At 50.2% G+C, this 10,553-nt stretch overlaps 1 protein-coding gene across 2 annotated transcripts in view; it reads left to right on the top strand.

Moving 5' to 3' along the window:
• Positions 1–812: 812 nt before the first annotated feature.
• Gata6 (GATA binding protein 6) overlaps positions 813–10,553 on the top strand; it is a 29,886-nt gene continuing 20,145 nt past the window's right edge. The window contains exons 1-3 of one of the 2 annotated variants that reach the window (XM_071602671.1): positions 813–882; positions 2,424–3,589; positions 8,115–8,281. In XM_071602671.1, the coding sequence (XP_071458772.1) occupies positions 2,461–3,589; positions 8,115–8,281 (1,296 nt within the window). In that variant the 5' untranslated portion in view covers positions 813–882; positions 2,424–2,460. Of the gene's footprint in view, positions 883–993; positions 1,075–2,423; positions 3,590–8,114; positions 8,282–10,553 lie in introns of those variants that run through there. The other variant, XM_027935751.2, reaches the window with a different exon arrangement.

Raw genomic sequence — 10,553 nt, 5'->3', positions numbered from 1 at the left:
AAACTGAACGTGCGCTCTAGGACACGACTGGAAGGGAACCCCTCTTCCATCCTGCGCATCGCACAGCCTAACCTTGCCGTACTTGACAACTCCAGGGTTAAAAGTTCCCTAAGGTTGGCTAGAGAGTATCGTCGAAAACTTCCCGAAACTTCTCAGGAATTTAGTATATATTTTAAGAACTGGGGAGAGGTAGGGAGTTGGACATCCAGGCCCCTTCTTTCTCAAGTCCTAGGAGCCCGGATCCCCAAAGGCCACTACGACCTGAGCTCTAGCATCCCGAAATAGGGTCGGGGAAAGTTTAAGGTCAGTTACACACAACTGCGGAGCAAAAACTTATTTAACGTGGAGGGAGGAGTGAGGAGCGCCAGAGAAGCAAAGCACTTTCCCGGCTCATTTTGGGGGGGCGCTGACCCAGGAGCTGGCGCGCCCCTCCCTCAGCGGTGGCGGCGCGAGACAGGTTCTCCGTGCCAAGGTTCCCTCCCCTACTCCAGGGTGTGTGTGTGTGTGTGTGTGTGTGTGTGTGTAACTGGGGGCGCGAGAGGGTGCTCTGTGGCAGGATGGGTGTGGGTCGCCAGCCAGGTCAGGCGTTCTGTCGCCTCCGCCCCTCCCCCGGCTCCCTAGGCTCGGCGCCCCCTGGGTGGAATCTCCCCAGCTACGGGGACGGTGCTAGCCACTCAGCCCACGCCCGTAGGCTGCGCGGCGCTTATTGTCTGCCGGGGCGGCGCGCTCCCCTCCCCCCTCCCCTCCCTCTTTTCTCTCCTCCCCTCGATCCCTCCTCCTCCTCCTCCTCCTCCTCTTCACCTCCGCGCCCAGCTGCTTCCAGAGCGCAGTTCCGACCCACAGCCTGGCACCCTTCGGCGAGCGCTGTTTGTTTAGGGCTCGGTGAGTCCAATCAGGAGCGCAGGCTGCAGTTTTCCGGCAGAGCAGTAAGAGGCGCCTCCTCTCTCCTTTTTATTCACCAGCAGCGCCGCGCAGACCCCGGACTCGTGCTCTCTCACCGGCGCCCTCGGCCTCTCTCCGAGCCCGGGAGCACCCTCCGCCGCGGCCGTTCTCCATGCTCAGCGCTCGCCCGAGGTTCGGCTGCTTCCTCCTTTGCTTGTTGTCTCCCTACTTTCCTCCCTTCTACCCCTACCAGTCGCGGGCCTCTCGGCCTCCGGCCCTCTCCCGCCCGCGGTCGGCTCCGAGGGTGTCTCCCTCCTCCTCTCTGGGAGGGCTGCAGCGGCTCCCAGGTTCCCGGGACACCACGGACCAACTTCTGGTGTCTTTTCCTCTCCCCTAAGTACTTATCTGCGCGCAGCCTTATCTCCGAGTTATCTCAGTGCAAAGGGGCGGGAGCCGGTAGTCAGGCTGGTAGAGAAACTTCTTTCTGGCTATCTTACCCGGGTCTGTGTGTGGGCATTATAATTTTTAGTGTGGTTATCTCTGATGAGCCGAAGCGATTTGGAAAAGCAGCCTCGAGGAGGCCCGCCTGGCAGCTTTTTGCTTCCTTCCCCACCCCCTCTAAGTCTCCCTGTCATTCTTCCTGCTCTCCCCTTTGGGGTGGCCTCGACTGCGGGGCGGTCTCCCGCCCCCTCCCTTGCGTTTTCCCCTCCTTTTCTCGGCTCTCTGCTCCACCCCGCTACGTCCTATTCCGGAACGGTCTGGCCTTTCCCTGGCTGGGGATAACCGCGGGGTGGGCCCGGGTGGCCCGGCCGGCGTGAGATCGCGCGCTGGTGGCTGCAGACGCGGGCTGTGGCTAAGGTGTGCGGGCCCGCAGGGACGCCTGTGGGGCGTGAGGCTCCTGCCCCATAGTTTTTCCTTACTATTCCTGCCAGGAAGATCTTGAACTGCCATCCCAGCCCTGGCACCCCAGTTTCCCTATGCTGAGTGCATTTCTCTGGGGTTTGTGTTGGGTCTAGTCGGCACGGTTCGGAAAGCTCTGGGGACAAGCGGCGGTTTCGTTTTCAGGAGCAGGTTGCCTTCCTTGAGCTAGCGATTTCCACTTGGAGAACAGGGAGGCATTCCCGGAGAAGGGCACCCTGAGTGAGGCGGGATGAGACACGCAAAGCTACTATTCTTTTGTGTGTCATCAGCCCGGAGGGAGCCACTCTGGGGCGGAAGGAAAACCTCGGCCAGTTTGGCGGTCACTCCTAGCATCTGGCGCGCGTGCAGAGGAAGGATGCTGCGGAGAGGGTGGGCAGAGAGGGCTAGGGGGACCAAAGCCATGCGGGTGAAAGAAGGAGGGTATCCTTGGAGGACCCTGTGGCTGCTGCGCAGGCTCCATTCTCCTCCCTCCTCGACGCCGGGGTCCAGAGTAGAAAGGGACCTTTGAGGGATCTAGAAGAGCTAGAAGAAGGAGTGGAGGTGAGGTGGTGCACTGCCTAAACCTTTAGTAAGGCCTCTTTATCTCTTTTACCGTCCCTGCCCTCCCAACCCCGCCTCAGGAGCTAAAAGCTAGCTAGAAGCAGCGCCGGACCGTGGATGGCCTTGACTGACGGCGGCTGGTGTCTGCCGAAGCGCTTTGGAGCCGCGACTGCGGACGCGGGCGACTCCGGGACCTTTCCATCGCGGGACCTCTCCACGCCGCCTTCCCCCATCTCTTCCTCGTCCTCGTCCTCCTGCTCCCGCGGCGGGGATCGTGGCCCCGGCGGCGCCAGCAACTGCAGGACGCCACAACTCGACACACAGGCGGTGGCGGGACCTCCGGCCCGCTCGTTGCTGCTCAGCCCCTACGCCTCGCACCCTTTCGGGGCTCCCCACGGACCTTCGGCTCCCGGGGTCGCTGGCCCCGGGAGTGCCTTGTCGAGCTGGGAGGACCTGTTGCTCTTCACTGACCTCGACCAGGCCGCGACCGCCAGCAAGTTGCTGTGGTCCAGCCGTGGCGCCAAGCTGAGCCCCTTTACACCCGAGCAGCCCGAGGAGATGTACCAGACCCTCGCCGCCCTCTCCAGCCAGGGACCCGCCGCTTATGATGGCGCGCCCGGGGGCTTCGTACATTCTGCAGCAGCTGCAGCTGCAGCCGCGGCGGCAGCCAGTTCCCCAGTCTACGTGCCCACCACCCGCGTGGGTTCCATGCTGCCAGGCCTACCGTACCTGCAAGGCGCGGGCAGCGGGCCCTCCAACCATGCGGGTAGCACGGGGGCGCACCCTGGCTGGCCCCAGGCCTCAGCCGACAGTCCCCCATACGGCAGCGGAGGCGGCGCGGCGGGCGGTGGGGCCGGGGGCCCTGGCAGCGCCGGCTCCGCCTCGGCGCATGCCTCTGCGCGCTTCCCCTACTCGCCGAGCCCTCCCATGGCCAACGGCGCAGCGCGGGAGCCTGGGGGCTACACTGCAGCGGGCAGCGGGGGAGCCGGCAGCGTGAGCGGCGGCGGCGGGGGCAGCCTGGCGGCCATGGGCGGCCGGGAGCACCAGTACAGCTCGCTGACGGCGGCGCGGCCGCTGAACGGGACGTACCACCATCACCACCACCACCATCCGAGTCCTTACTCGCCCTACATGGGAGCGCCATTGACGCCTGCCTGGCCGGCTGGACCCTTTGAGACTCCGGTGCTGCACAGCCTGCAGAGCCGCGCCGGAGCTCCGCTCCCGGTGCCTCGGGGCCCCAGTACAGGTAAGGGTCGCGCCGCAGTGTGGGGGTGCGTGACCGAGGTGCTGGAACACAAGGGGGTCTGGAGCAGCTACTTGACTGGTGTCCCGGAATGGATTTGCAGGACTGTGGCAGAATGACCAGAGACTAGTGTTTTTTATTGTGCGAACTATCCCAGTTTCTTTCTAGGAAAAAGACTAACTTGCACTTATGTGTCTCTGAGTCTTGCAGAAGTTGGGGGGTCTTTGATGAATATTGAGTGGGCAATTGGGAAAAATTGAAGTTGGGAGGGAACTGCCAGAGCCTTGCCTTGAGTTTTACCGCATACCCCAGTTTGGACAAACGGAATAGTGAGATTCTGCTCTGGGGTAAGTTTGGAGGAAATGTTAGGTGCTTGATTTACTCTCTCCCCAAATACACACGTATTTATGTACAAGCACTGGTGTGGTGTATTTTCCTCTTGGGAATGGGGATTGAATCCAGGGGCGCTTTACCACTAAGCTACACTCCCTGCCCGCTTAAAAATATTATTTAAAAATAACATTGCTTAGTTGCTGAGGCTGGCCTCAAACCTGGCTGCCCTCCTGCCTAAGCCTCCCAAGTGGCTGGGATTACAGGCCTACACTATGGGACTAGGGAAGAAGGTATTTAAACAAGTTCCAGGAGAGTAAAGGAACCCGGGATCCAGTGGACATTCCTGCCCCCTCAAGTGAGAGGAAAAAGATGAGAGGACACCTAGATTAGACAGCCTTGTGACTTTATACTGATGGTCGGCTAGTGGATATGTGTTAGGGTGGGTGGGGGTCTGGGGCTGCTACTTCCACGTGGCCAGGCTGGGATCCAGGGATCCAGGAGCAGGGCCACCTATTTTATTCTTCCTCCAGAGTTTAGCCCACCATTTTTGCAGTTGTTCCATTCATATTCTCATTCCTGTGTCTGGGGACCATTTTAGGATAAAGTGGGAAAACAAAATTGTCAAATACGGAGAAATAGAGAAATACCTTATTTTGGAAAGTGTTTGGTTCTGCCCTAGCAGGAGAAGGTCTGAGTCAGATTGTTTGACTGCTTTTCTCAGCCCCAGCATTCTGAGTCCTTGGTGCATTCACGGGTCTTTGATTTCACCTGTTGTTTCTAAAGAAAAGCAGAACTTTTACTGTTTGTTGGAGGTGAGTTGTGGGGAGAACTCAGCAACAGAAGTGACAAGAAAGGAGGCATATCAGTCCAAAGTGTCCTATCTTGGTGTCTTTTGTGCCCCAAGTCTGGGCTTCTCCTAGGAGCTTCCATTTAAGGATATGGAGGACTTTTAGGGATTCTAATTAGGTAAAAAGGGGCCTGAAAGTGAAAGAAGGGATTTGAACAGCCCCCCTTGTAACATTAGGGACAGGGCAAGACTTTTTGGTAACAAGTGCTTTCTCTCTCTTTCTCTTTTCCTTGAGGTGCTGGAGATTGAACCCGCAGCCTCAAACATGCCGGGCAAGCACTGCTCTCCTCTAAACCACATCCCCAGCCTTTTTTTTTTTTTTAAACATATAGGCTTTTTCATTTTAATTTAATTAATTTGCCAGGTACTGGGATTGAACCCAGAGCCTGGCACTGCCAGGCTAGTGCTGTACCACTGCACATCCCCAGCCACTCTTTTCACTTCTTTCAAGACTGACCTAACTTCTCCAGTCCTGCAACGATGGCCCTAGGGACCATCTTTACCAACAGTATGCGGAGCAGAGGCAGAGGACTCTGCTGAGATTTGCCCTGTTGGGTTAGGTCTTGAGAGATCCAAAGATTGTCACCCTTTCTTCCAAAGAGGAACCCATGTTTGGCTCCCAGAAACAGAGAGACTGCATGTAAGGGATCTTCAAAGAATGAGAAGCGGGTGGTGGTTAGGTTGTGAAGCTGCGGTCCTGTTGAGAAAGCGGTAACTGCAGTTTGAGCAGGATCCTGCAACTCTGCCTGTTGATTGACATACCCTAACTTGATCTCCAGATTCCTTTCCCCCAGGCTTCTAACAGGTCTCGTCAAGGTGGGGGGGGGGCGGGGGGAGAGAGAGAGAGAGAGAGAGAGAAAGAGAACACAAACACTCTAGTCTTCAGATGTTGACAATAACTTGATTCTGTATGAAAAATCATTTTTAGAGTATAATGTGGTCGCAGGCAAGTTAGAGGTTTCTTTTGGTTTTAAACTTAGCCTATTCTTTTCCTAATTTTTACACCTTCTGGGCTTGACACTATAAAGAAATCTGCAGACAGAATGTTTAAAAAAAAAATCAGGGTTGGAGGTGAAGGGATTTGAAACACCCAGATTTTGCAGTCTTCTAAGAAAGTAGGAAGCATCAGGGACCAAGTCAGTATTTGAGGTGAGAGGGTGAGTGGCCCTAACTTTGCTTGTCCTCACAGGTGTTCTAATGCCAGCTTCTATCTAGATTTCCTGTTCTCTTTTAATTGACTTGAGCAAACATCAGGGCTAAAACCTGAGTGCTGAGCTTTATCAAGCTGTACAGTTTAGAGGCTTTTGGAAACCCACTCCCCCTACACCTTTCCCTGATTGTTGGTGGATGGGTTGGGCTCATTCTGGGATGAGCTCTGAGTACTCACAGCCCCTCATTCCCTGGTTCTCAATTCCCCAGAACTGTGCTCCATTTGCTGGGTGATGGAATCTGTCACTTCCCAAGAGCATCTCAAACAGCCATCTCAGGAGAGCAGATGCAAGCTTCCAGCACAATTAGATTTTTGCAAAATTTAGGCAGTGTCCCGCCTCTCATTTAGAGTTAGAAAAGTCTACCTGCCTGGGTGTGAGTAAGAGGTAGAAAGGGAAGGAAAGAGAGAAATTTTATTTAATTTAAAAAGCAAATTTCCTAGATTTTATTTTTCCAAAAAGGACTTTAAATTTTTGTTTTTGGATTTTCAGGTAACTAAAGAGGTCTACCTGGGGAGTTCACACTCTTTTCCAGGGAATCTGTTTTTATTGTTCCCAGGAGAGGGGAAGAGGCCAGGCACCTAGCAAGTCGGGTTTTCCAGGGAATGCTCCACTCTTCTATGGAGAGGGGCTCTGATAGGTAACATTTTAAAGTCAACAACAAAGACAAATACCTTGTTTAACTTCAGCGTCCTTGAAGTCCTGAGGATTTTACTGATTACCGCAGTCAATAGTGGCTTTTAGGGCGGAGAAGAATAAATCTTTGTGATGTGTTGTAAGTTGCAGTATCCCAACGACAACTTTGAACTCGGCTGGTGTAGGATGCTAGTTTAAACCTAAGAAATAACTTGAAATGAGGAAGGCCACTTGTTTTGTAGGGTAAATATTACTAATGGATTAAAGCATTTTAATGCTAAAGTCATGCTCAAATGTCTTTACTGCACAATCGCTGGTAGAAGCAAACTATCAGCTGCAGGAGAATGAGAAGGAATAGAAAGGTTTGCTAGCACACTTCATCTTCAAATAAAACCTCAAGTGTAATATTTATTTACTTTAAACAGTAATTCAGAAACATGCTTCACGAATGCAAAATTAGAACATTTGAACCCTCTATAACATAAAGAGCCCTAAACAGTAGGAAACATTTGTTTTTCAAGAGTATATTTAGTAAGTACTTATCTAATTTTAGAGGATATTTATTATTTCATATTTAACCTTCTCAAAGGGAAGTAATAAATGTACAACCATTTACCCTTAATTCAGATTTGTTTTTAATTAGCAGATCTAGGGTACTGCAAATTCCAAAATCCAATCAATGATTAATTAATGTAAAGTAATCACATTTAGAATAGATTGCATAAATTAAAATTTTAGTGTAGAAAAAAAGGTGGTTTTATTTATCGCTGAGAAGTTCTTAGTAGTTTCTCAACCAGTATTGACCTTTTGTAAAAAAAATTTCAGAATGGAATAAAAATATTTTAGCGTTTGATCTTTGTGGCAAGTGAATAAAACTTTTATCTCAGCGCCTTTCCCCCCTTGAGAAGACCTGAGTTACTTTCTCAGTGACGTTAAGTGTCTTCAGAACGGTACTTGTACTTTAACTCATCTATTTTTTATTGGGGAAAAGCCGTGTAAGAAGGAAAGGTTGTAGACTTAGAAAATACTTTAAAAATTACTTGATAAATATAAGGCAGCGTGTCCTGGGGCATTTGTGGGTTGCAGCAGGGGTGAGTAATCATTGTTAACACTGCGTCTTGCTCGGTTTAGCAAGCGGGAAATTGTAATTATGATGAATTTTAGTTTTAAAAATCGAGGGGACAGCCTGAGAGTTAGGGGTCAGGCTGACCTTCCTGTAGCTCATCTCAGACTCTAGCACTGCCCACGACTTTCCCGGGAATTTCTACCGGGGGCACCGCGAGGGTACAGAAGTGTGGGACTAATGGTCAGCAAATCCACGGCGACACCATCAAGTTCCCGGCTTGGCCGCCGAGGGGAAAAGCGCGATCCCCAAGGGCGCAGGCGGGGATGGCGGCAGCGCACCTCCCGCGCTGGATGTGGGGTCCCGGGGGCGTTCGGGTGTTTGGGGAGGCGCGGGCCCCGCGCGGCCTCACGGTGCTTCTTGTCCCCGCTCTCGCCGCAGACCTGCTGGAGGACCTGCCCGATAGCCGCGAGTGCGTGAACTGCGGCTCCATCCAGACGCCGCTGTGGCGGCGGGACGGCACCGGCCACTACCTGTGCAACGCCTGCGGCCTCTACAGCAAGATGAACGGCCTCAGCCGGCCCCTCATCAAGCCGCAGAAGCGCGTGGTGAGTGTGAGCGCCGGGCGCGCCCCGCGGGGACAGGTGCGGACTCTGAGGCGGGAGCCGAGCGCACAGTCCCATACGCACCAGTCACTCCCCGGCCTCCAACCCTCGCCCGCCGGCGCCCCCGCGGAGGTGACCCCGAAGCCACCAGGGAAGCCAAGACAGGCTTTCCTCCTTTGCCTATTGAAAACGACATTTCTAAATGGCAAGAAAGGAAGGTGCTGCTAGTTTTTTTTTTTTTTTAAGTGCAAAAAGTATTTACATATCTCGCTACTTGCCAAAGCAGCGAATTAATTCTCGAGGGATACACAAGACATTGGGAATGGCTAACAAAGGGGGTGGAAAACGGAGTAGACCTACCCAGGCCAGGAGAAGGAAGCTTGGATCTGGTTTGGATTTTATTCTGGGGAGACCATGCTCTCTTCCAACACCCCCTCCGCCAGTATCCGCCTCCCTCTGCTCCTTACAGAGCGCTCTGGCTCCCTTTTACTTTGTTCTTTCTACCTCTTTACCCGTCTGCCGCTCATCCTGGGAAAAAGGTTTATCCCTCTAGGTTCCTGATGTCTTTGGATTGCCCTGTACTCCAGTGAAAATTGATTTACCCAATCCTTGGTAATTTTGAAAAAACAAAACAAAACAAAAAAACCTACCCATACATAGTACTTGAGAATATGTATGTTCTCAGATTAAGGATTTTCACCAAATGTGATCACGTTTTAATCATCTTTTAAAGTATGGCGATGCCTGATTTTCTTCAGGCATTAATCTCGCATTGTCATTGTTATGCGTGCGTAGTAAGAGAGGGTATACATTATTATAGTGATCAGAGAAAATAAATTAAATCTTCCAGGAACCCCACTTTAAGGCTAACATTTGTTTAGCCCAAATGCTCAATAGTATAAATGCCTTTAAAAGTAAAATATTTTACAGTTAGATGTCAGTCATCTTAAGTATCCAAGTAATTTATTTAATTGTTATACTCTAATTAGCAGAACAAATGCTACACATGTTGTTTGTGTTAAATAGATTAGAGTGAAATTGCATCACAATGTAAGTCTGACACCTTAAAGAGAAGTAATTAGCTTTACGGTTGGTTTGTTTTTAATGCATTTAAAATAAAGTGGCTGGCATTAATTTAATGAGTGTATGTGCCTTAAACTTGTTAAAGCCTCCCACAGCTTAGAATTTTAAGGGGTCCCTTTCAGTGTGTGACTCTCTAAGGTTATTTTTCTTATATGCATCCTATTTAAAATGTAGTCACTGGAAAATATTCCAAGGAAGTTCCTTGTTTTCACATATTAGACAACACATGAACAATGAAACTATTATTAATTCTGTAAAGCTACATTGAGCTAAGCACTAGTTGAGCTCTGAAGGGTAACATTTTGTCAAGATTGAGAAAAAAAAAAACCTTGTTAAGAGTAGCCAATTTGGGTTCTAGTTGAAGTATGAATTTGATCTAGTGACTTTCCTATGTAGATAGTGCCATTTATTTTTGCACATGTAGCAGTAAAAATAACTGTTACTAGCAAGAAACCCGTTTTTAACATTTTTGAATCGGTTTTCTTGCTTTGTGGCAGGTGTTTTGATGGTAACCAAGGTCAGCCTGTATGCTTTGTAAATGAGTTATAAATGATACCAATTGTAGGGTGTGTCATTATCAATTAGTTCTCCTTATGGGCTTCTTATATATGGTTTTGATGGATCTGACTTCATTCTCAGAAACAGAATGTTGAACCCAAGTTTGTTTAGCCAGCAATACAGAACCAATCACTGTGAATTTGAACTTGCAATACATTGCAAAATAAGAGATTTATGGTGTAACTTGAATTCCTTGTCAGTGAGGAATATAACTGAGATCACTTGTTACAAGGAACTTTTATAACCCATTCACCTTCATTTCACATGTTTATGAGGACTGGCTTCACTTATGATCTGCAGTTGACAGTCATAAAGTTCTTTGTTATAATGGCAAATTCTGATAACAAGTTTGCTTCACATTGGCTCCAAATTCCACTGGAAACTGTCATAAATGGCCTGTTTGTAAAGTGAATCTTGCCATCCTTCGTTTACTGATTCACATTTATGGAGAAAAAAATAGTGCTTGCCTAGAAAATGGTTTTCTTTTAACCATAAAGCAGCTCCAATGTGTAAGGTTTTGTAATGTTCTCAACGTTCAAACAAAGCAATTCCCTATAGTTTTCCTATCCGCCAAATATGATCATTTTAACCATATTCTAAGAAGTCAGTGCTATCAGTGCTAATTTTTATAGTG

Source organism: Marmota flaviventris, chromosome 16 (genome assembly GCF_047511675.1).
Source record: "Marmota flaviventris isolate mMarFla1 chromosome 16, mMarFla1.hap1, whole genome shotgun sequence".
Taxonomy (NCBI): domain Eukaryota; kingdom Metazoa; phylum Chordata; class Mammalia; order Rodentia; family Sciuridae; genus Marmota; species Marmota flaviventris.
Note: the sequence above shows the minus strand (reverse complement) of the source record. Positions and strands in the feature narration are given on the sequence as shown.